General features: G+C 51.2%; 1 protein-coding gene across 7 annotated transcripts in view; it reads right to left on the bottom strand.

Moving 5' to 3' along the window:
* Window positions 1–26,513, bottom strand: part of TRAK1 (trafficking kinesin protein 1) — a 307,958-nt gene that overhangs the window by 47,313 nt on the left and 234,132 nt on the right. For 2 of the 7 annotated variants that reach the window (XM_056128951.1, XM_056128953.1), the window contains exon 1: window positions 21,374–21,563. The exons of 4 other annotated variants lie outside the window; for them this stretch is intronic. In XM_056128951.1, the coding sequence (XP_055984926.1) occupies window positions 21,374–21,437 (64 nt within the window). In that variant the 5' untranslated portion in view covers window positions 21,438–21,563. Of the gene's footprint in view, window positions 1–21,373; window positions 21,567–26,513 lie in introns of those variants that run through there. One more of the 7 variants, XM_056128949.1, reaches the window with a different exon arrangement.

Here is a 26,513-nt window from a genome sequence, read left to right as displayed (position 1 = left end):
TGGGTCTACTTAAACATTTTCAGAATGGTTTTATTCTACAGCCAGGTTAAAGGAAACAGCCAGCGCATGAGAGGATGGCTTGGGTTTTATTCCCCGTTAGGAGGAATTCATACAAACAGGGTTTAGGGCTAACGTTCTTGTGAGCCTGTCACCACTGACTGAGGTAAATTATAACTCAGTGGCAATTCTTCTTAACTAAGACTCTAGAATAATTCTTTCAAGAGTTGAAGAAGACCTCAGTCAGCAATGACCCACATTCAGCCCGGGCAGGGCATTTGGGGATTGAGGTGCATGACTGCGTAGTAGCATCACTAATGGCAAACGGGAACTGCAATGCAATAGGCTCTTTCAATATTTTATTAAATGCAAGTAGAGTTCGTCCCAGGGAAGGCGCTCAGAGAAATAGATCTGCTGGAATGATTTTCTAGCTTGAGGAGGAGATGAGAAATCTGGTTCCAAAACTGAAACCTGATCAACGCAGAATTCAGGGCCAGGAGGGGCTTCTTTAGGGCACCCCTAACCTTGCAGGCACCCTCCGCCCCCTTGAAGGAAGTTCACCATCACCTCCCACAGAAGTGGTGAGAAGGGTGAGAAAGGGCTGATTCACAAGGGTTGGCTTAAACCAAAATTAAATTCAGAGGAGACGGAGTCCGGCTCAAATTGCTGAAACGGCTATGTCACAAGAAATCTGCCAGTGGTGGGTGGGCGGACAGGCAGGGATGAGAATGAGGGACAGCTGTGCTCGCCAGAGCCAGAGAGGAGACAAAAACAGTGGGGCCTCGGCCAGGCAGGAGGCCAAGAAACCCGCTTTCGAGGAAAGCGTGGCTGCACCTCTCAGAGGCGGGCAGAGGACCCCTGCACCCACAGAGAGCTCTGCGCCAAGCCCGCTCAGGAGAACAAGAGCAGCCAATGCCCCCATTGTCCTCCCCAAAGGACCCAATCCTCTGCTGTCCCAGAAAACGAGAAATCCAGGCTACATTCCACTCATCTGCCTCGACGTCACCCTCCAGCCCAGGAGGATACAATTCTGAGCTGCCAGCTTCTCTGGAACGGTAGTAATCAGAAATCACCCACTTTGTTTACTGGGCTGACAGGAGTTAATCATGTGTAGATAATCAGATGCAGATGAAGAAGGGAGACAGAGATCCGATGTACCCTTGACCCATTTCCCCTCCACGGGAGGCTCCAACCTTGATACTGTCCAGGAATCTAACTCACATTTCCCTGATGTGGCTGCGCTCATGTCAGTGAGTGTGTGTATCTATGTGTGTCTGTGTGTCTATGTGAGTGTGTCTGTGTGTCTATGTGAGTGAGTGTGTGTGTCTGTCTATACCTATGTTGAGTGTCTGTCCATGTGATTGAGTGGGTGTGTGTATGTGAGTGTGTGTCTATGTGGGTGTGAGAATGTGTGTCTGTGTGCCTATATGAGTGTGTGTCCATGTGATTGAGTGGGTATGTGTATGTGAGTGTGTGTCTATGTGAGTGTGAGAATGTGTGTCTGTTTGTGTACCTATGTGTGTGTCTATATGATTGTGTGTGTATCTGAGTGTGTGTCTGTGTGTTTATATGAGTGTGTGTGTGGGGGGGGAGTAGAGCACACATGCACATGAGTACAGCTGACTTTGTGACAGGATTGTGAACTGTGAGAATCAGTCTCTGGATATGAGTGTTATTTTTTTCAATACATATGTTTGGCTCTCCACCTCCTTGGAGTCTGCATTCACAGATGCAACCCAGTCCAGATACTGACTGGACTCCAGGGTTAAAGGAGGGTGGCCCACAATAAGTGACTTATGCATCTTCTGATTTCTGTATCCTCTGGGGCCCTAACGCTCGCCCCTAGCCCAGCATACCCTTGATACTCTGGTTTGTCCAGGTGAGACAGGAACTGGTAATGGGGTGTCAGAGAGAAGATGGGAGTGATCCCTGGAAGATCCTTCTCTCACTTCTACTCAGGGCAGCACCTGTCAGCGCCTCTGCATGTGAGCCCTGATCCTCCCCAAAGGAAGCTTCCTGAACATCCTGCCTGGCCTGCTCATGGGGGCACAGAGGGAGGGTCCACCTGAGAACCACAGACTCCGAGTGCCCAGGAACAGACCAAGAACAGAGAAAATCTCCCCTTCGAAGAACAGAGTTTTACCCGGGGCAGAGGAGGCGTGCTGAGAGGGGAGAAGGGTCCTTTAGAGGGATGTGACACTTTGATGGTAGACAAGACATGGTAACATAGTGACCCTAAAACACAAACATTTACTGTTTTGTAAATCAATGCTAACTTTTATGAATAGATAAAAATACAAAAGTTCCCTGTAGGGCTCTAAATAATCACACAGATGCCAAGTTTCCAGGCATTACCAAATAGAACATGTCCCTATTCCACTTTTAAAACCTCAAGAGTTCTGCTACTGCCCCAAGGAATAGCCACTACACAGGGCATGAACCACAGATCACCCTGTCCTCACCCACCCCAGCCTCGCTCTCTGGGGCTGTCTGCCACAGTGTACGCAGCCCAGCACAGCCCAGCACAGCCCTGACAGGGTACACACAGCCCAGCACAACCCTGTCACAGTGCACCAACCCAGCACGCCCTGTCATAGTGCATGCAACCCAGCACAGCCCTGATGTGGCGAACACACAACCCAACACAGTCCTGTCACAGTACATGCAACCCAGCATGGCCCTGATATGTTGAACACACAACCCAGCATGGCCCTGATATGGTGCACGCACAACCCACCACGACCCTGTCATAACACACACAACCCAGCAGGGCCCCAACAAGGCACACACAACCCAGCACAGCCCTGCCACAGCACACACAACCCAGCACGGCCCTGCCACGGCACATGCAACCCAACACAGCCCTGCCACGGTGCACACAACTCAGCACAGCCCTGCCACGGTTCCCGCAACCCAGCAGGACCCCACCCCAGGGACGCCACCCACAGCTCAACTACATAAGCACAGTCCCCCATAGCTCCCTCTGGGGAATTCCTGCTCCTGCTGCCCTGTGACACCTTCACCATATCCCAGCAACCATCCAATGGCTGTCAGTTCCGTGCTTCGGATGGGCACCTTCCCTTGAAGAAGTCCAGCAGACCTCCAGACAGGGCTGCAACGTAGGAAACATCTGTCCGTGGCAGCTCCAGCTCTACTGCTCAGCAGCAGGCAACACCCGTGGACTCGCCTGGTGGTGCTTGTGGGTGACCTCCCCGGGCCCCACACTTAATGGCAGAGAAAGGAGGCACTGGGGAGTTAGGTGAGTTGTCTAAGGTCACGAAGAGTTTAAACGGACCAAAGAGTGTGGAGGGGAGTTAAGATACTCGCCTTACATGCTGCTGACCCTGGTTCAATCCCCATCACTGCACAGCGTCCCATAGGCCAGGAATGACCCCTGAGCACAGTGCCAAGTGTAAATCCTAAGCACTGCCAGGCATGGCCCCAAAGAAGAGCTTAAACACTGCCTCAGTGTTTACCTGAGGGAAAAGTCCCTAGTTCACCCACAAATGTTCACATCCGCATTGCTTAAGCCAAGACGTGGGAACAAGCAAACAACTCACTTTGAATGGCCTCGTGTCAGAAATAGTCACAAGGAACCTAATTCTCACTGATGTCTCATGTCCCTTTCCCATGTGGGCTGAGCCACAGGAAGGCAGCCGAGTCTCATTCATGGATTCACTTGGGACCCAACAGTGAGTGATCAGAATCTAAAAGGGGTGCGGGGCAGATACTGCGTGGCGCCCAGAACATAGTTTGCAAAGGAAGGTTTCTAACCAACACCCAACGTGGGCAGCAGGGAGCATTCAAGTCCTAGGTGTATTTCACCACCCCTACATGAGCAAGTGTCCAGGAAGAGAGCCAGTGCCCAGCCCCCAGCTTCCTGGACAGAAACAAAGCCCTTTGGAAAGCAATAATCAAACTCAAGTTCACAATGATGATGCCAAGCAAGGATGGGGCAGGAAGTTACTAAGAAGGAAGCTGCCTTAACCGAAAGGAATCCATGTTGCGGCTGTGGTCCTTGCATGGAAGCGAGTGGACCCAGACTGTCACTCCTGGGTCTCAAGCCATGAAGAACAAAGGCACCACAAGGCAGGGGTTCAGGCCAGTGCACCTGGGAAGAGCTGAGTCCTGGCCTCGCGGGAGGGAAGGGGGGATCTACTTTTTGTCCGCCTCTACCTGGTGTTTGGTCTGTGCACGCGGAGGCAGGACAGAGGGCTCTTGAGTCAAGCGCTGATGTGTGACAGCTCAGCGCTGGCTCCCTTCTCCGGCTCATTAACATCATCATTAACCCAAGTCTGAGTGGGACTCACTTTCCCTTGCCAGGAAGGTTGCGAACAGGGTACCAAAGCATGGGATGGAAGAGGCTGGGAAGAAGACATGGAAATGAAGTATTTACCAACTGTCATGGAAAAAAAAATCCTAAAAAATCCAGAACCATCCCCTGGGACCCAAAAATGATACCTGTTCAGCACACCAGAGAGAAAGGACAAGTGCCTTTTCCCAGGTCTATGCTTGAACCTGGTTGGATGTCGTGACTGCTCACCTGGGCCAGTACCCCAGCTGGCTCTGGGGGCCATTCACCCCCAGGAGACTCGATGAACTGATGAGTGACAAGCAGATGGCTTGTGTGGTCCTGCTCACCAAGTGCCTGACTCTGGTGTCTATCACCTCCCGGGCAGCATCCATCCATCCTCGGAGGCCACTCTTGTTTTTATCCACAGACCAGACATGCAGAAACTATTCCACATCACAGTTACAACAGGAGGATCCCAGTTACCGAATCCCCAAATGAACAGTCTCCTTTATTTTGTTTGCTTGTTTATTTATTTTTTGGGCAGGGGGGGGGAGGTGGGGGGGCATGCCCTGCTGTACTCAGGGCTTACTCCTGGCTCTACACTGAGGAATCAGTCATGACCAGACTCGGGAGACCACCTAGGGTGCTGGAGGGGTCGAACCCAGGTCAGCAGCATGCAAGGCAAGCGCCCGACCTGTTGTACAATTGCTCCAGCCCCAACGTGAACATTCTTAACCACTGTCTGCTGAGTCCTGCCCTCAAGGAATTCTTGGCCTTGCCGGGAAGGGAGGGTAGGATGCACGCAGGGACTTGTACGCCACAGAGGAGTGAGCAGGAAGGGCCAGGGGAGATGGGTTATTGGGGAGTTCCGATGCCAGAGCCTGAGAAGTACTAGAGGTCAGCAGGCAGTGTCGCAGTGGGGGAAGGAGGCAGAGAGGCAAAGGAATCCCCCCACACAGGAACTGGAGAGTTTTGCTTGTGGTGAGCCCAGGGGTGAGGACGCTGGCTCCCCTACCCAAGCAGAACCACCCTGGCAGAGGAGCTGAGGTGCTGGCTTCCCCCAGGGCCTGCCTGCGTGGGGTCGCCATGGATACTGAGAGGCCAGCCCCAGGCTGGAGACAGAGGAAGGCGGCAGGGAGAGAGGGACCTTTGTCACAGTGCTGAGGTCGCTCCTGATAAGCCGGTGGACTCCTCCCTTGTCCATGACCCTACAGGCTGCCTGTCAACAGACTCTGGGGCACAGGACATTGGCTCCTTCCCCAGGGTGGACACTCCCTGCCACAGCACCAGCACTGCTGGACCACACCACTGCCCTTGGCCCCAGGGTCTCTCTCGGAGTGGAGCGAAATGCTCCCTGGGCAGCGTCTCCTGCTTCTTCAACTGGAGAGCTTGGAGGGCCTGGCAGGGTGGGGAAGAGGGCTGAAGGACCCATCAGGGCTTCCGCCTTGCAGGACCGGGCACACACTCACTGCCCGGTAGTCTGTGGACTCAGACATGGGAGCCTGGGCTGTGGCTCACGCCCGTGTGTAAGGCCCTGGGATCCACCCTGGCACTGTTGGGTGTGGTTGCAATTGATAAAATGGGGTAGGGGTCCTCAGGGGCTACTCTGTATTCAGGAGTCACTTTTGGTGGTATTCGTGGGATCACGTGGTTCAGGGGATTGAATCGGGTTGGCCACATGTGAGGGAAGCACCTGAACTCCTGTACTCTCTAGACCCCCAAACCTCGGGGCTGGAGAGTGAGTCACCAGGCTGGAGCCTGGGCTTTGTGTGCAGGAGGCCCAGACTGGATCTGGGTTGGCACCACCTGCTTCCGTGAGCACTGCCCACAGTGAGTCCTGAGCCAGGTGGAGCCCCCACATCAGCTGCCAGGTGTGGCCCCTAAACCCAAACAAAACCAACAAGAGGCTCGACACCTGCCATAGGGAGCGCTCAGCACAGCCTAGGCCACTCCACCTACACGTTCTTTTCAAGAGCAGCCACCTGAACCGGAAGTGAGTGACTAATCTGGCAATGGGATAAGGGCCTGGGGCATGTCCAGGAGAGAACAAACCACAGGGCCAGGCCTCTAGGGTGGCCTTGAGAAAGTGGCATGAATGTGCCACATTAACAACCCACAGGGCTGTGAGCCCAAAACTTCACCCCTGGCCAGTATTCTCCTCCCATAGTCGTGACCTGCCACTGAGCTGTCAGCACTCACCCCTGCTTGATCTCACGCTGAGGAATGGGGCTTGGGTGAAGGGAAGGACAAAAAAGTCCTCTCTGCCAAGAACGCATCCAGCACAAAACTATGTGGGATCAGTTGTATCTCGGCACTGGCCGAAACCCCAGGGACCAGAAGCCATGGAGCCCGAATGGTCTCTGCCCCTGAAGACAGAGCAAAGCTGCCTCTTGGAGCTGCAGGATCTGAAGAAGCAGCTGCTCCTGTGGGTGAGGGGGGCTGGTGGGAAGCATTAAGGGAGCAGGAAGGAAGGACCTAGCTGTCTCCCAGCTTAGAGCCCGGGTGAAAGAAGGCAGAGACCCAGGCTGGGAACAGACTTGCTCTGGGTGTGCACAGCCTCTGTGCCTCTGTGCCTCTGTCTCTATGTCTCTGAGTCTCGGTGTCTCTGTGACTCTTATGTCTTTATGCCTCCATATCTCTATCCTCTGTGTCTCTGAGTTTCTATGTCTGTGTCTCTATGCCTCTGTATCTCTGAGCCTCTGTGTCTCTATGTCTCTGTGTCTCTGTCTCTATGTCTCTTTGCCTCTGTGTCTCCATGTCTCTGAGTCTCTGTGTCTCTATGTCTGTGTCTTTATGTCTCTGTCTCTGTGCCTCTATCTCTGTGTCTCTGTCTCTATGCCTCTATGCCTCTGTCCCTGTGTCTCTATGTCTCTGTGTCTTTGTCTCTATGTTTCTGTGTCTCTATGTCTCTACGTCTCTGAGCCTCTGTGTCTCTGTGTCTCTGGGCCTCTATGCCCCTATGTCTCTATGCCTCTGTCCCCGTGTCTCTATGTCTCTGTGTCTCTGTCTCTATGTCTCTGTGTCTCTATGTCTCTACATCTCTGAGCCTCTGTGTCTCTGGGCCTCTATGCCTCTATGTCTCTATGCCTCTGTGTCTCTGTCTCTATGTTTCTGTGTCTCTATGTCTCTATATCTCTGAGCCTCTGTGTCTCTGTGTCTCTGGGCCTCTATGCCCCTATGTCTCTATGCCTCTGTCCCTGTGTCTCTATGTCTCTGTGTCTCTATGTCTCTGTGTCTCTGTGTCTCTATGTCTCTACATCTCTGAGCCTCTGTGTCTCTGGGCCTCTACGCCTCTATGTCTCTATGCCTCTGTGTCTCTGTCTCTATGCCTCTGTGCCTCTATGTCTCTATGTCTCTGAGCCTCTGTGTCTGTGTCTCAGAGCCTCTGTGCCTCTATGTCTCTATGCCTCTGTGTCTCCATGCCTCTGTCTCTCTGTGTCTCTGGTTGCTAACAGCCTGTCTGGGCTCAGCTGCTTTAGGAGCAAAGGGCGAAATGGAAAGCGCATTGATTTCCAAGGCCGTCTTGGAGATCAAACCCGTGACGTTAGAAAGAGCCTTTCACTCCCTACAAGGTGCCTGGAAGAGAGAACAGCAAATACTCCTGAATTCTAACCGCCAACCAAACACTAACACTGCCCTCCAGCTGACCCGAAGTGCCTCTTTTCACCAGCTAACCTTAACCTTGAACACAAATCTACGGGGACCTGCACCTATATTTGTTGTGCACAGAACACTTCTCTCCCAAACCTGATATCCGCTTTCCACTCAAGACAGGGGTGGCAGCGATGCAGGAGAAAAACAGCCCCGCCCGGCTAGCTTGAACATGGTGGTCACAACCTGCAGAAACTTCCTGCAAAAGTTATCGCCACTTTACAAGGCACGCCTGGCTGACGCAGGGGCACAAATATTGATGCATAAATCTTCTGACTCTAGGCGACTGTTTTCTTCTGCCCTGCAAAGTGTTTCTGCAATTTTCACCTGTGTGCAGGTAAGGGTTGAAAACCACAGGGTACAGACGAGCTGACCAGCCTGGACAAAGAAACCGGACCTTCTCTCGGTCTGGCTTCCTGAGCTGCACCACCATCTTCCAGCTGCTGGAAATTCACAACGTAGGTCGGATTTTACAAAGAAAACCAAGCATGCTGGCAATAAGCTCGCTTTCCTTCGAGATGACCTCCCTGAAAATATTATTGGCACTTGACTCACGGTACGGCTAACCATGTTTTATCGGAGAAATTAGGGTAATAGGTGGAAACAAAAGGGAGCAAAGGAAGAGAATGAAAAAGTCTCTCCCGAGCCAGCAAGCTCCCAACAGGCTCCCCTCTCCTGGGGTCTAAAAGATGTTACCAGCTAAGGCACCACCCTGGAAACGGCAATCATGACCCCCTCCAGAGATCTAATTCAGCAGGTCTGGGGCAGTGGCCAAGAATGTTCGAGGCTCACATGTACCTCGGACATGCTGCTGCTTCTGAGCTGAGACCCCCACATTGAGATCTGCTGGTCCAGTGGTTAAAAGGAGGACCTGGGGCTCAGGTGGTACGGTGCAGGTCTCATGTGTGAGGCCTTGGGTTCAACCCCCCCAACACTGTTGGGTGGGATCCCAGTGGCTTCAGAGCACTGCTAGGGCCAAGTATTGCTGGGTGTGGCCCCCACAATTATATGTGTGACACATAAATAAAGAATCAGAACTAGCTAGTTCATTGGTTAAGGCTACTTACTAGGTGTGAGACTAGAGACAAGTTGTTGAACTTAAAGTTCCTTTATATACATTAAGCTTCTTCCTTCCTTCCTTCCTTCCTTCCTTCCTTCCTTCTCTTTATTAGTGAAGTACCATGAGGTACAGTTGTAGACTTACAAATTTTTGTGTCTGGGGTTCAGTTATACAATGATCGAGTGCCCATCCCTCCACCATAAATTTCTTTTTATACATCCGGCCTATGTAAGGTCCATGAAATTACAGGGTTGGGACAGGACAGACGCGCAAGCTTCTCATTAACTCCGTGTGGCCCATCTGCCTGTATTGTATGGCCCATGCACAATGTCATAAAATCCAAATGACCCCTGGCAGAAAAAGGGTTCCCTACCCTTGTTACAAAGCTATAAAACGGAAATTATGATAGCATCTTGACCTCATAAGGGTTGTTTTAAGGAGTAATGCATGAATCCATATATACTTGGAGTGGTTCCCAGCACACAGTAAATACATGAAAAACATTGGTTATTATTATCACCATTATCTGGCTGAGTTTTTTTTAAAGAACGGGAAATGATAGTAGGGTAGGCGCCTTGCATGTAGCCAACCTGGGCTTGGTCCCTAGCACCCCACTTAGTCCCCTGACACCACTAGGAGTGATCCCTGAGTGCAGAGGCAGGAGTAAGCCCTGAGCACAGCTGGGCAAGCCTCCCCTGCCCCCCCAAAAGGTGTAAAAGGTTAGGGAGGTGACTCAGCAGTACAATACATGCCTAACATGTGCAGGGCTCTGGGCTTGATCCCCAGCACCACCAAAAATTAAAGAACAACAACAACAAAAAAAGCCAGATGATGGAGGGATGAGAGATGAACTATGTGTGATACAAATATTTTTCTCCTTGTGACTAAGATATGAGATTCTGTTCCAGAGCCTTATATATCCTTTAATTTACAACCTACTGATAAGTGCCTGGCTTTATAAATCCTCTCACTGGGGTTGGAGAGAGCTCAAAGGGTTGGAGCACAGTGTGCATGCAAGAGGCCCTGACTCTGACCCCAGGCACCACTGCATGGTCCCCCATGCACCATCAGGTCACCAAAGGGGTCCGGCCAATAGCTCTGGCAGCACTGCATCATCGTGCCCAAGCACTGAACTATCAGGCCCAACTGGACACAAGTATCCCTAGGAGTGGGGCCTGGGGTCCCCTAATCATTTTTTGGAAGCCTCCCCAAATAAGGCAGCCATGCATGTCACCCACTGCTGTTCTCAGGAAGCCCCAGGCAGCTTGTAAAAAGCGGTCCCTGACAAGGGGCTGGGAGCTAGATTGGAGCGGTCTGAGCAAGATTTTTATTTATTTATTTATTTATTTATTTATTGCTTTTTGGGTCACACCCGGCAATGCACAGGGGCTACTCCTGGCTCTGCACTCAGGAATTACTCCTGGCGGAGCTTGGGAAACTATATGGGATTCTGGGAATTGAACCCGGGATGGCCGCATGCAAGGCAAATGCCCTACCTGCTATGCTATTGCTCCAGCCCCTGAACAAGGTTTTTAGAATCCCCAGTGGTGCCGTGAAATGTGGGCTGGTCCAGGCTTCCCCAGAGCAGGTGGATCTCTTTCTGGGGATCATTTGCAGGGTCCCACCATAGGCAGAGTTCCTAGGGGTGAGTCACTTTCAGTTGTCACACTCCTGTTCCTCTACTGGCCAGCTCTGGCCCTCAGCATGGAGGTCCCCAGCTCTCTCTGACTGGTTCCAGTCTCTCTCCTTCATCCGAGTAAACACCTGGAGCTGTCTTGCAGGTAAATATTCACAATATTTTGGGAACAGTAACAGATTCTCAGAAGAGAAACACTTTCAATAGATAACTGGTGATAACTCCTTCGATAGCTCAGTCGGTAGAGCGGAGGACTGTAGGTGATAACTCATGTGGACAATTAAAGTCATGCCATGACATGAAAACAGATAAACAGAGGATAGAGTTCTGAGGCTTCCACTCAGACCCAGTGAACAGCAGAGGATCAGCGCCCACCTGCTCTGCTTTGTCCCCAAGCCCTTCCCGCAGGCCGCAGAGATGGCTCCATGGGCTAAAGCATTGTCTCTGTATGCAGGACACCAGGGCTCATCCCCAGTACTACATGGCCCCCTTAGCACCACCAGGAGTGACCACCAAGCACAGAGCGGGGGAGTAACCCCTTAGCATGGCCAGCTGTGGCGCCTAAATCAAAATGAAACATAATCCCTTTCTCTGGACTGTGGGTGGAAGTCTCATACCAAGCACTTCAATACAATCTCCTCCCCTTACTGAACACCCTCCTTCCCCCACAACCCCAGATCCAAGCAGCACCCTCTGACATAGATCAACAATGGGCGTCCAGGGGGCTTGAGGCCAACCCGTTGGACTTTCCCATCTGAAAGACTTCTAAGGTAAACACAAGCCCTACTTTCACTGAGCACCAATCTGCAAAGTCAGCACAGAAACAAGCTTCCTACACACAGTTCATCCGCTGACTTACCAAAACTGACTCAGCCCCAAGGAAACAATGGAAACTGGTCTGGAATGCCATAAAGAAACAAAAAGAACCACCTCCGTATTTGCAACATGTATGAACTTCAGAGACCTGAGTGGAGCAACAGAAGTTGGACTCACACACACACAGACACACACAGACACACACACAAACACACACAAGAGCAGGTGAAAGCAAAGCTCAGTGACTGACTCAGGATGAAAGCTCCCAGCAGGACAAGGTAACTAGAGGGTGTGCAAGGGGAAGGGGACCTGGCAGGTGTGGGGGGGGTTACCAAACCCAGTGTCACTGGGTCATTCCCCACGTCAGCGCCTGGTGCAGGAGGCAGAGCTCAGGCGGTGAAGGAGGGAAGAAGGCAGTGCACTCAGGGTCGGTTCCCACATGGGCCCAGGTCCCAGAGGGGAGCCCTAGCCCGCCCTGCATTTACCCTCTTCCAAGAGGTCCTGGACTTCATTCTGCTGGCGAGCAGACTTCTTCTCTTCATCCTGGCAGTCATACTCAAAACATTCCTCTTCGCCCTCCACAACTCTCAGGGACATTGCTGAAGTCGCCCCCGAAGCCCAAACATCACCCTACGGGCCAGTTCTAGGCAGCGCTCCCGGCTGTCTAGCTGCAGGAGCCATGGGGGCCCTGGCCCCCCGGGGCGCTGGCTGGGCCCTGGCTGGGGCTGCCGGGTACATGCCCCGACTCGCTGGACTGGAGCTGGTGCCGACCATTGGCCCAGCATCACCCAGGAGGAGCCGGAAGCGGGTGGTTCCCCCTCCCGAACGGGGTGGGGCCCAGAAGAAACACCTGCTGGAATGGAAATGCCTGGCCAGGCCCTAGGGCAACCCTGCCCAGTTGCCGTCTACTCAGAAGCGGGGAGGAGGGCAGGCTGGAGCTGCAAACTCAGGCAAACTCTCCGCCTCTACCTCCTCCTCCCCATCCTCCTCCCCCGGGAAACCCTGAGCAATGGTAGCGTCCCTGAAGTTACATAGCAACTGCACAGGCCATACCAAAGGAGGCTCGAAGCAGAGCACCTGTCTGAAGGTGGGACCCAGGCGTGCCCAGCCCCCAGGGGGGAGAAAAGCGTCCCTGTGGGCGTGCTTCAAAGCGGACACGAATCAGAGAGGTGGCCTGACGTGGCATTCCCCCTCCTGGGAGAGGGAGTCATCCTTCTGATTTCTAGCAAAGGGGGCAGGAACCCCATAGCCACTGTTCCCTGCGCTCAGTTCAAGACACCCCAGCCATTCTCTGGCAATGAATGGGGCCATTTTGGGCTGCTTTTTCCAGGGGCAATCTACAAACCCCACTTGTTGGTATGTTCACAGCCAAACGGAGATCTGTTCTACTAGAGAGGATAAAGGGAGGCACACAGAAGCCAACTAATGCGCAGCGTTGCCTGGCTGAAGGTCTCAGCGCTGCTGTACTCTCTGGAGAGTAATTCCTCTGCATGAGCCTATACTGCCTGTAACTGTGCAAAGCAAGGGTCCTTCATGGAACCTGCTGGAAGGAGCCTGAGCACCGGCTTCTGGAAGAATATCAATGCACTCTGCAGGGTCTGGGCCCCAGCCACCTCCTGGCTTGCTCTGCAAAGCTTCACCAGGAGACCGAACCTACACGTGCCCGCCCTGGGCTAGCCAAGAGGGAGGCTGTGTGCAGAGACTTGATCATCAAGAATTCCTTGCCAGAGCTCTGGGACTGTGCTGCATTCCACATGCAAATCCTCTGGGTTGCTCTCTACTGAGGCAGCCAAATGTGCCTACTGAACTGCATTACTCTCTTCACGGTTTTTCTTTTTTAGGCCTTCCTTTGCCGCCCCTCTGCCAACCAGGCCTATGGTTTTATGTGAGAAGGTGATGCTTCTCAGGCCCATGGTGCTGGGGATGACCGGGGCCACTTCAGGAATGCACGGGGGCCTTGGGGGGGGGGGCACACCTGGTGGTGCTCAGGGGACTGCATGATGCCAGGCATCGAACTGGGCTGGACACAAGCAAGGCATGTGCCTTAATCTTGTTCTATCCCTTCAGGCCTTTCAGAAATTCTTATACTAGTGTGTCCATGTGGGAGTACGATGTAGCTGTTAGGAAAGATGAAGTCATGAAATTTTCTTATAAGTGGATGGTCATGGAGAGTATCATGCTAAGTGAAATGAGTTAGAAAGAGAGAGACAGATATAGAAGGACTACACTCAATTGTGGAATATAAAATATCATAATGTGAGATTAACACCCAAGGATAGTAGACCCGAGGACCAGGGGTTGGAAGCCTGCCTTTTGAGCTGGGGGAGAAGGCAACTGGAATAGGGAAGAGATCACTAAGTCAATGATGGTTGGAGGGATCATTCAGGATGGGAGATGCGTGCTGAAAGTAGATAATAAAGGACCAAACATGATGACCTCTCAGTATCTGTATTGCAAACCATAATGCGCAAGAGCAGAGAGAGAGTATGAGGGAAATTGTCTGCCATAGAGGCAGAGGAAGGGTTGCGATGGGGGGCGGGGCGGGATACTGGGGACATTGGTGGTGGAAAATGTGCACTGGTGGAGGGATAGGTGTTCAATCATTGTATGACTGAAACCCAAACATGAAAGCTTTGTAACTGTATCTCATGGTGATTCAATTAAAAAATAATTAAAAGAAAAAAACCCAAGTGTGTCCATGTGGAACATAATATTTTGCTTTCAAATTACAGCCCAGAGATGTATGTACTGTCCATCATTACTTGGAACCCAAAAGTGATTACAATCTGTGGCTCTGAAGATCTCTCATTTGTCAGAGGAAGGTTTCGTAGCCATTCTGTGGCAGGAGTTGCTCAGGAATGCATTTTGGAAACCTGCCTACGCCTTAAATATGATGTTTATGAAAACAGATGCTCAGTGAAAAAAAGGATCTTCCTTTCATTTCAGTGGATGTTACACGAAAGGGCTTATTAGTTCACTCAAACGGCAGTGAGCGTGAACTCCCGGGACAGGAGGTGGAGACGAGGGAGACCCCCACGTGCAGCATTATTCATTCACCACGTATCAGACTGACTCAGTGTTCTGTGTGCGCCACAGGGCCACGGAACTTGGAAATGAAAACAAAAGCTGATTTCATGCATCTGAAAACACAGCAAGTGATTTTACTCATCACCAAGTTTGGTTATACTGTTCAAAAATAAGGGGGTTGGAGAGATCGTACAGCTGGAAGGATGCTTGCCTTGCAAATGACCAACCAGATTTGATCCCCAGAACCCCACACAGTTCCCTGAGCACTGCCAGGAGTGATCATTGAGCACAGAGCCAAGAGTAAGCACTGAGTGCTGCTGGGTTTGGTCCAAAAAACAGAAACAGAAAATAAGGTGGGTGGGGGCAGAAGGGACACACCCAGGACTGCAGGCAACAGGAGACACTCCTACCAGGGCCTGTTCTGGCCAGTGTAGTATTTGAAGTTGGAGATGCAGTTGTCAGGGCTAAGTGATGCCTGGGGGGGGGGGGGGGGGGGGGAAGGCAGAGAATGTGGTGCCAGGAGTCAAGCCCAAGGCTACACAGATGTCAGTCGTGAGTTCCACCCTTCTGAGCCATATCCCCAGCCCTTCTATTTAACTTTTATTTCAAATGTAAGTTAACCCAGGAGATAGCTCAAAGGTTGGAGTGCATGGGTCGCTTACAGAAGAGGCCTGGGTTTGACATGTGCCACCATGAGTACCCCCAGCGTCTCTGGGTGTTCAAAAAGAAAGTTTAGGATAACCTGAATAAATGATGCCCAAGCCTACATGGATCACATACGATCATTAAAGACGAGACTTTCTGAGCTTAAGGCTGCCCTGGCAATCTGGAGCCCTCCTGTTTCTCTGGCTTTAGCTCATCTTCAGGACATCTCCCACTCCTACTGGAAACCACCCTTCTTTCCCCTCCCTCCCTCTGTGGGGATGTGAGGGAATTCTCAACACCCCCCATCCACATCTGCATCTACTTCAACACTCAAAGCAGAGCCTGGCCTGAGAGCATCTCTTCTGAAGGAGTGATTTCCCACAAAGCCAAAGCAATGCATGACCCGCCACAGAAGGCACAGGAATTCCTGTATCAAACGACAAATAGAGATACCTGGACCCAGACCTCAACCTGGAGTATATGGCTGCAGGTGGTCCTGCCCTGCCCTCCAGAAGCTGCTTAGCCCCCAAAACTGCAGGGGCAGGGATGAACTTCAAAGTGACCCGGGCCTTGGGTGGGGAGTAGTTTGGACAGGTCTCAGGAAACACCAGGAGGGAGGCCAGTGAGGAGGGTCCCTCACATCCCACAGGGCACATAATGTGCATATCCCTCCCCAGATCCACTCAACTCACCACCACAGACATCATATTCCCTGGGTTGCCCCAAGAGTGGCCACAAGTCACTGTGGCTATGTGTGGTTAAATGCAACCCAAAAAGGAAAAACAGCCCTAAATTCAGTCTCCATAGCACATGCTAAAAGCTCTGTCGGCACACGTGGCTGCCACACTGGACAGCACAGGATACTTCACTACCCCAGAAAGTTCCACAGGTCAGCCTCACATGATACATGCCACTTCCTGTGGACAAGAGAGCCTTATTCTCCCGGTTTCTGGGGCAGGGGCTCCCCTGCAGACTGCCTCCAGCCTGAGTGCCACTCCAGGCTCTACCCTGGATATCCTCCTCTCTTCTTCAGCCTGTGCCCTCTGCTGGGCTGCTCCCTGGCCTTTCACCTCTCTGCTTCCCTAGAGGTGAGCTGCCCCATGGTGACTGAGGGTCAGTTTTCTCAAGGGTCTCACATGCTTATGCCATTTAATGAATGAAACAGGAAGTCCCTCAGACCTGGCTTCTGGGTTTGGTTTGGCTTCTGGTCAGCTCAGCAGTTTCACTGCTTCAACATCTCAAGGTGGATATCATCTTTAGTTTACCAAAGCTGGTGATCAAAATCTACAGCTGAGCTGGGGACAGTAGCCTTGCATGTGCTGGATATCCTGGGTATGATTCCTGGCAACACACACACACACACACACACACACACACACACACACACACACAGAGTTGACCCTTGAACAATGTGCAGGGTCACACACACAGAGAGTTGACCTTTGAACAATGTGCAGGGTAAAGGGGACTGATATCACCCTCCCTAACGCTGAAAATCCACACATAACTGTTTCTTCAACCTTCAAGATGGGCCCTTGGCATCTGAAAGGGGGCAGGCTTCAGGGATACATAAATTTGAAGATGTTCAAGAACCCTCAGGTTCCACATCTACAATTCCAGTCAACCCACTTACACTGTTGGTAAAATTCAGCGAATGTGGCAGCCCTGGAGAACCGGCTGGACCTGCTGTGTGTACTGGGAACAATCCTTGTATAAGGGGGGTAGGGGGCAACAGTTCAAACCAACACTGTTCATGGTACCCAAATGGGCATAATACATTTCTATTTCATGTTTTAAAAGTCCCCTTGGGGGGGTCTGGAGTGATAGCACAGCGGGATAGACAGGGCTTTTGCCTTGCACTCAGCCGACCCGGGTTCAATTCCCAGCTTCCCATATGGTTTCCCCGAGCACCGCTAGGAGTGATTCCTGAGTGCAAAGCCAGGATTAACCCCTAGGCATCGCCGGGAATGACCCAAAAAAGCAATAATAATAATAATAATAATAATAATAATAATAAAAGTCCCCTTGGCCACTCATTCTCAAGAGAGTGTTGGGTCTGGAGATGGAACATCACCTCCACCCCCGCTGGCTTATCCCACAATTAATGGAGCTGTGAACATGGGGCCTACCATTCTCAGACTTTGGGAAACAAAGTGCAGGAGCCTAACTCCAAGCACTAGTCATGGCTTTCCAGTGAACGCTTAAGCTATGTCCAATCAAACTCCACGCACAAGGCAGGCACCCATGCCTTGCAGGCGGGGGCACAGGTTAGAGGTCACTGCAAGCAACTAACAGAGCACACGTGACTGTCCTTAGATTCTGTCTGGATTTTCACGATGGACAGAGGAATCAGAGGATCAGGTTCTGCTGCAATCCTCTCCTGGGGTTTCTCCATTTGCAGAGCTGGTTCCAAGAGGCCTGCTCCTGCCTCGCCACTCAAGCAGGCGAGTGCGAAAAAGGGAAAGGCGGGTGTATGATGGCAAAGGAGCCCACGGCAAGGAACAGGTGGCCAATCTACAATGGCCAGTTCCTAGCACCCTTTGCCAAAGGAGCCCTAGCTAACAAATAGGATGAGAAAATAAAATTAAAAGCACCGGTGCGGCATGCCACATTTACAAAACACCTTCCACTCTTCAGCATGGTATGGGGCAGGGTAGGTGCCTTTGTCTTCCACATGAAGATCTGGATGGGCAAAGGCTCATCAAGGCCCAGGCCTCCAGCACATGGACCCCCGAGCACAGAGTCCTGTTGAGTCTGAAACCAGCCCGAGGATCCAGGGCAGTGCTCACTCCACCATTCTATTTCTAAAACGACTACAAACGCACACTGTTTCTTTAACTTGAGAACCTACACTTGAACTCGAGTCCTTTGCACTTGAAAAAGGTCTCCAATTCTGCGGGCACACTTCTGTTTTTTTGAAGGGCTGCCTTAAAGCACTGTAAGATCCCTCCACAGACCTAAAGAATCACTTTCCATATCCCTGGGTCTGGCATGCTCTCCACCGACACTGGCCCGAGTTTCGGAGACCCACTGAGGGGAAGCACCAACACCACCACCCTCAGGAGCCCCCCTCAGGTCTGGAGTGGGTCTGACTTTCAAGGTCTGCCCAGTTTCCAAGGTCTTGCAACAAGAGACAGGACCCACTCAGCGTCGGTAAACATGACCCTGTTTGACGCCAGAGTTTAAACTGTCAACACTGAGCATTTTCATGAAGTTCTGTGCAGACCATTGCTTTATGGTGCTGACCACTGGCTATTTCAATTCAGGGCAATCAACTCCTCCAAGCTCTGATTATTCTGAGCTCCTGCCCCATGTCCCTCTTCCAGGACTAACTATACCACAGCGATGGCGTTTAAGACTCTACACAGTAAACCCTGACAATGCGGGGAGGAGAAAGTATTCAAGCCTGGATAAAACTCTCCTAAGCCTCAGAGATTATTCCTCCCTCCACCCCATTCCATTTCTTAATTCCAACTGTGAGAGGGTTCCTGACTGTCCTGCAGTCTCTATTCCCGCCCAGAGTAGATTTCAACTCAAGTCAGGAAGCCTGACACACGTGATTTCGCATCTTTTTGCAAAATATTTGACTCATCTTTTTTTAGTAGAATGGAAAGTTTCCTGGAAATTTTCCTCATGAAGAATGCAAATGCCAGACACAAAGCAATGCTGTGTGTCGACTTCTACCTGGAATCACCACGGACAAGGCCAGGGCCCTGCTCAAACACTGATTTGGATGTTAAAGATGCACCCAAACAGAGGCAAACAGCATTTGTAGATGAATCCACTCAAGGTCAGGAGCCAGACCATGTAGCAAAAAATACGTAAGCAAGTGAGGATATTATTCACATTATTTTGGACACCTCGAACACCCACCTTTTATAGGTTTTCTACACCAGATTGTTTCTGGGTTTCACTTTTTTTATGCTTACTTCAAAAAAGAAATAGGATGATGAAAATACCCATTGACCCAGCAAATTCTGCCCCAACAGCCATCTCCCCTGCATTCAAGTTGGGATGGAAGGGAAAGGTAAGAATTTTGCTCATCACACATTCCAACAAGAACTGCAATCAATATCTATTTAGCCTGGGACAGATGAGTGGCATCTTGAATCCTTTTCCTGTTCTGTTAGAGGAGGAGAAATGAAGGTGCCCTGGGGTCAGTCTTAATGGAGAATGTGCTGTGTAAATAAAATCCTCTGGTAGGCACCCAGATTGGAGCAGGCATCTACGGGCCCATCGGCCTGGACTTCATCAGTGGCAATCGCTATTTGCAACACAGGACTGTCCAGAGAGCTGGGCGGTGTGGCATTCGAGTCAGGACAGTAGGAAACCTCCCCACACCCTACCTTACCTCTCCTTTGGATCTCAGGGTGCCCTGCCATACCCAATTCATCCACAGGCTTCGTAGAAACCAGGAACCCTCAACCCAGGGGTTCCTGAGGATGTACTTAATTTAAAGGTTAAGGAGGGTACAAATATTGAATCCTTACTCTGTCCTGTGAGAAGCAATATTATGTTACATGTCAACCAGAGCTCAATAAAAAAATCTTATAGGCGGTTCTGTGAGTTACAACTCACTGAGGAAACAGGAGCACCCCTGTAAGTGCTCTCAGAGGCAGGGAGGGGGCTGGGATGGTTTGTCGGGAATTATATATCCAAAGGGTGTAAAAGGAATTCACCCCATGTGTCTCCTCAAGATCCTGGGAGCTGTTCCCACCACTCATCATGGTTACTCAAGAAATACACGCACGTGTGCACACACATGCACACACACACACACACACACACACACACGGCCTCCGGCGATACCGACTCCCTCTAACAGGAGGGGCCAGTGGGGCTCAACAGAGAGAGTTTTTCTGTGCGTTTAATCATCACCATGTCGAGCGGGGAGGAAGGCTGCCACTGCAGACCCCTCTAGACACCCCCCATATATATACCTCCCGCCTGCAGCCCAGGGTCAAAGCAGTAATCAACTGGGAAGAGATAAGGGAGTGATTCTTCGGTTTACCAGGGAGGCCGGTTCTGGCCTGTTCCATCATTCAGGGTGATCTAATGGAGTCACCGTTAGAGTGAGGTGACACTGCCCAGTCAATTAAAAGCGGTCAGTTCCCTGAGGGGAATGGAGGGTGGAGGGGGGCTGGGTACATGCCATCACTGGGGCGCAGACTCAGGATTCATATGCTGCTGGGGTGTGTGTGTGTGTGTGTGTGTGTGTGTGTGTGTGTGTGTGTGTGTTGGTTGAAGGCCATTTTAAAGAAGCAGTGGGAAAAAAAACCCACATAGTATGAGACTCACACCCAAGGACAGTAAAAACATGGGTCAGGAGGATTGGTCCACGGTTTGGAAGCCTGCCTCAAGGGAGAGAGAGCAGCTGGGATAGAGAAGGGGCCATTGTGACAATGATGGTTGGGCGGGATCACTCTGGTTGGGAGATGTGTGCTGAAAGTGGGTGAAGCAGTAAAATAAGAGCGAGCATGTCAGCCTCAATTAGGGGCCGAGGGCCCTCCCCAGAGGCCTCTCCAGAGAGCAGCTTCGGCTGGTGCCACACTCCTGAAACCTCTAGAGAACTGCCCGCACAAACTCCTCCTGTCTCCTCTGGAATGTGCCACACCCTCCCGGCCCACACTGAGCCAGTGACCTACAAACAGACGGACAGACAGGTTTCTCAGTCCCTCTCAGTGCCTCCCCACCCCCATTTCTGGAGGTGACAATGTTCAGTGAATGGCTGCTAGGGGGCACAGCTGCGTTGGCCTCTTTCCCAGCTTCTCTCACAGCCCCCCAGGTCTGGGCTGTGAGGGAAGGATGGACGCGTCCAGGCCCATCGTTGACCACTGGCTGAGCCGAGAAGCCACTCCTGAGGGCACTATCACAGCACAGGGGATGGGGGACGTGCAGCCTCCTGCATGCATACGCAGGCACACACACACACACACACACACACACACACACACACACGCATGCATGCATCTGTACCCCACTCACGTTTCACCCTCAACCCACTGCAAGTGGCAAGTTTGCAATCTGGGCCCAGCATCACCGTCCCCCATCACCACACCGCAGAAGAGCGCGTCCCTGGGCACAGCCCTGCCCACCTGTCTTTGAAACTCTCTGTGCCACGTCTGGCTGCTGGCAGGGTTGCTTCCACAGCCCCCTGCCCCCACCTCTCCCCCCACCGGGCACCCCACCCCCTCTCCTGGGGACCCGACACCTCCTCCCTGCTCTCTTCAGCAGGGGCCATAATTACCGTCCGAGCACTCTTCATAGTACCAGTCTAGCTCATAGTAATCCGCCTCGATGAATTTCTGCATAGTCAGTTTCCTTGCGCAGGGGAAGAATGGACTTCACGGCGCCATCGACATCAAGTGAAACGCTGCCCTGCCTCCCTGCCCGTCCACCACACGGGGCACAGGAGCACCCCGAAATATGCCCCAGTGAGGCTGGGCATTCTTGAGGCCAGTCTGGAGCCAAAGAGAACAGAGGCCCCGTGACAAGAAAAATCCTAAGGGTGGGGTGGGGTGCGGGTGGGGATGGGGGGAAAAGGGGAAGGAGGCGCCAGGGGGGCGGAGGGAAGCAGTTGGCAGGGCTCGCTGAGACCCCAGCAGCCCTGGCTGATAAAACGGGAGGACGGCAGCTCTGAATGGGAGTAGCCAGAATCGTCCTATCCAGGCGCACCGAGGGTGACGTCAGGGACACACACCACCAGCCGGAGGTCTCGCCGGAGCCTGCCTCCCGCTCCCTGCTCATCTTTCAATCTCACAGTTGCCATAGAAACGGGCTGGCTCTGAGAACTGATGCGGAGATGGAGGAAATGTCTTCCAAGGATGTTGGCAGAGGGGCTGAGAGGTGACACGCAGGGAGAAAGGGAGGCGCTGGCACGTCTGGGCACCCCCACAGCCCCCCCTCCCCCCGCCTCAGACAGTCAAGCTTATATGTTCAATCCTGGGCCACAGCAGAGTCTGCGCTTCACCAACGCCACCTCTGAACACCTGCACCCTTTAGCATCACTTTTCTTCCCTCGGCTGGATTTAAAATGCCTTTTCTTAACATGTATGACCCCACCCCCACCACAGCAAACAGACTTAATTAAAAGAAAAAACTAGAAATGCTTTCATTCAGCCACAGAGCTGTTGTCATGCCTTTGCTTGAGTTTGGGGGGAAACAGGGAGTCAAACAGCATACAAAAGGAGACGTATGGCCTAGGATGGGACCTGAGCAATACCGTCCACTCTTCACAGATAGCGACACAGGCCGTCCAAGCAGGAAACAGCCACTGAAAGGAAGCAAGAGGGCTTCGAAGCTGTCTTGTGTACATGCACCTATAATGTGTATGTTCTTCTCTTTTTTAATTTTTTTAACTCTTCAAACACTGACTTGTTATTCATTCTAAATCATAACTTTATGCTAAATCTGGGCAGGTTTGAAATAGGCCAGAGACTTCCTGTGGGTTAGGCCCTGAGCCCTGGACAGTACTGGGCTCTGGGCCTCAGCTACTGAGGGCTCAGATGATTCTTTCCTGCAGGGGCTTCCTAGGCATTTTAGCACTGATTAGCAGAGTTCCTGGCTTTGCCTCTTCATGATGTACCTGCCAGCTCCCTTCCCTCTCCCCACAAAAGTGGCATTCGAAACTGTCTCCAGGCCTGTACATGGGAAAAGCTTCACTGAGCTGAAAACCACTACCCTCAGCGGAAACTACCTGCAAAGCCTCACAGACCTGTTGGACAAGTGCAAGAACTATTGTTGGCATTTGCACTGGCACTGTGGCCCTGTTCCCTTTACCTCATGACTGTCTTGTCTGCAAATAAGGAAGAGTGGAAGGTCTCCTTACTGTGCCTAGTAGGGCCAACGTGGACGATTCCCTTTATTCTTCAAAAGGCCTCTGATGCCTCAGTTAATAAGCTTCACAGTAAGGAGGCTCTACTAGGTCATGCCTTCCCAGGATGACTGTGCATGGCAATCACCCACGGCTCTTGACTGGGCCCAAGATGCTACACTTTGAAGCTGGAGTGATAGTCCAGCAGGTAAGGTGCTTGCCTTGCACTCAGCCAACTGGGTTAGAGCCCCAGGACCCCATATGGTCCCTCTAGCACCCGGGAATGATTCCTGAATGTAGAGCCAGGAGTAAGCAAAAAAAAAAAAAACAGACAAAAGAGACACCATACTTCTAAGTTCCATTTGATGCCAGTACTATCACTGGTCACCAGACTACGCTTACAAGATCAAGGTTTGTCCACAGGATGGACAGGTAAAGGAGTGAGGGAGGGAGGGAGGGAGGGAGTGAGGGAGGGAGGGAGGGAGGGAGGGAGGGAGAAAGGGGATTAGATACATGGAGTGTATGTAGGTTCCAGTGAGGGTGACTGAACACATATCCAGGGGTTGACTGAACACATACTCATCCCAACATGTCAAATCTGGGACAGAATTCTATTCTCTGGGTAAGTCTATGCCCACCCTTCAAATGACAGGAAGTCAAAAATCCACTCCTGCATTATTGTAAGATTCCCCCTCCCCCAAAGCTGGCTTCCTATCCCCTAGCTGTGCTCTAGACCCGTGCCTGCTCTCGTAGGGTCCTTGCCTGGCTCTTTCACAGCCCAGCTTCCGTGGCCACAAGAGAAGCCACCTGCAGGCTTCCCACCTGCCAGCAGGTGCAAGAACAGACACCATTCCCTGCTGCAACATAAGAATGGAGGCAACCTCCTACTGCAACACAAGGATGCACCCCATCCACTACTGCAATGCAAGAATGCACCCCACCCCCTATGCAATGCAAGAACGGAACTCATCTCCTACTGTAACGCAAGAATGGAGCCCATCCTACTGCTACAATAGGCAGTCCTACCTCTGTAGCACTCAAGTCATGGGATGGCAAGTCTGAGAAAGGGAAAAGAAAGTTAAAGGCAGTTGGTGATGAATTTTGGCTCCAGTTGTAAACAGGCTGTAATGAATATTGGCTCCGCTTAAAAGCATGCTTCCGGGAAAGTTCGGAAAATACGGGGGCAAGGGAAAAGTACTGCATCTAGCCACACTGTCCTTGGCTGTCCCCCACCCCTGTGACCCACAGCCTGCCCTTCTTCCTACCCAACCCAACTCCAAATAGAAGTTGTTTTCCTTGCTTAAGTTTTTAATTTTTAATTCATCTTACTACGATTTTTATTTTTATTTCCAAGAAGTGCTCAGGGGTCTGAGAGCCACTCTTGGCAATACTCCATTGGATGGTTAAATGCTAGGGCCCAAGGAGGCAAAATGGCTCAGGACGTGTAGTGCCACGGGCCACCAGGGTCACCCCTGTGAAGCTCAGGAACCTCTGGGATCATACCTGGCAGTATGCCCTGGGGATCACGTGGCACTGAGGTTTGACCTCAGGTCCCCAGCACAGGCAGCCCTGGCCAGTGAATTATCCCCTGCGCTAGTCCTAGCTTACTTAATCTCTGCCCTACATGATAAATGTTCTATGAACATCTGTTTAAAAGTGAACAATCCTTTTAATTCCTGTTACAGTGGATTCTGAATAACATTATCTAAATATTTCTTCACCTTTGATCTAACATCTCTCCCAGGTAACGATGACTATAGGCCTCAAAAAACAAACCAACCAAAATTCCCCACAATCAATGAACAGTTAACAGATGCCTCAAAAATCAGCAAACTCAACAGGGCCGAGTTAATGTTGGTCATAGGGGAATTCATCTGTGGATTTGAAAATGAAGGAAGAAAGAAACAGGATTTGCAAACTTTGCAAAAATTGCAGAAAGATGAGGAAATAAATCCCTTAGTAGTATAAGTATTTGCACGTTTATCTTACAGTGCTCTGAGTGTAAGTATTTACATGCATATTACATCACCAGAAACAAATGGAAAACAATGGGCAGACAATGGATGGATGGATGAAGAGATGGATGGATCGAGGATGTCACTGTCACTGTTACTGTCCTCCCTTTGTTCATTGATTTGCTCGAGCGGGCCCAGTAACGTCTCCATTTTGAGACTCGTTGTTACTGTGTTTGGCATATTGAATTCGTCACGGGTAGCTTGCCAGGCTTTGACGTGCGGGCGAGATACTCTCGGTAGCTTGCCGGGCTCTCCGAGAGGGGCGGAGGAATCGAACCCAGCTCAGCCGGGCTGACTGTGCACAAGGCAAACACCCTACCGCTGTGCTATATCACTCCAGCCCAGATCGAGGGTGAAGGACTCAAAAAGAATGAACGACAGGACAAATTTCATTTAGTGGTTCAGAGTCCAGGCTTTTGGAATTCAATGGCCTGAGGTCTGGTCAAGACTCCTCATTAGCCTTCTCACTGACTCCTCACTGACCTTCTTAGACACTGTGTCTTCTAAATGGCTGATTAAGATACCTGCCACATAGACAGGGCGAATCTTTACTGATTGATGCAGGGCGGAGCACTTAGCACAGTTCCTGGGGACAAACTTAGTTTGTAATGTTAGTTACGACCATCTCATCACTTTAGTTCTGTGGAAAAAAAAAAAAGGAAATAAGCCAGTATGAACAATTAGGAAGAGAGCAGTTTTTCTAAGCAATAATTAGGGAAATGAGGTAGAAATGCCATTCATTAGCTTTTCCCAGCGTTATGGATTGAAAAGCACCAAGATCACAGGCCAAGGAGTGGCAGCCTAGCGGGAGGGAACATCTCTGAACAGCAAAGCCCTCCTGAACACCCCTGACATCAAGTTCAAAGATGGCACATAAACCAGAGGTTTTTTTGAGAAAATGGGGAAGAAAGAAAAGAGGGTATAAATCAACACCAAGGAATAGCATCATTTATGCAACATTGACAGCAAAACTCCCATTTTATAGGCTTATTACTATATCCATTGGATTCCAGCAGGCCAGGCTCTGGGATTCAAATCCAGTGTCCCTACTCTGTCCTCTAATTCTTCACCCTCTCCTGAGAGTCGCCAACCTGCCCAGGCGCAGGCTTCCTGCAGCTGTACAAACAAGGTCCTTGCAGGAGAGTCAGGGACAGGGAGAGGTCCCCGAACAGCCTCACTGAAGCCCAGCTGCCATCTCTTCAGCCTGTACTATTTAGGATATGCTAACTGCCTGCCAGACATTGGGGACCAAATAGCTAGTTCACCTCTCAGATCCTCACTACCTAATTCCGCCCACTCATTGTGCCCATGATGGAAAGGGGCTCAGAAGGTTTAATTTGTATCCAGGATGGTCCAGCATCCGAATATAGTGTCCACCAAAGCCTTGTCCATAACATCAGGGATTGAGAAAATATCCAAGAATGACTTACAAATGAAATTTGGCAGGAAAATAAAATGAGGTCTGTAAGAGATACTTTAAAAAAAAATTATACTGGGGTATGGGGAGCTAGTTCAAAAGGCTGGAGCACATCCTAGCATACAAGATGCCCCAGGATGGA

The sequence above is a fragment of the Sorex fumeus genome, unplaced genomic scaffold (genome assembly GCF_029834395.1).
Source record: "Sorex fumeus unplaced genomic scaffold, SorFum_2.1 ptg000072l, whole genome shotgun sequence".
NCBI classification, from domain to species: domain Eukaryota; kingdom Metazoa; phylum Chordata; class Mammalia; order Eulipotyphla; family Soricidae; genus Sorex; species Sorex fumeus.
Note: the sequence above shows the minus strand (reverse complement) of the source record. Positions and strands in the feature narration are given on the sequence as shown.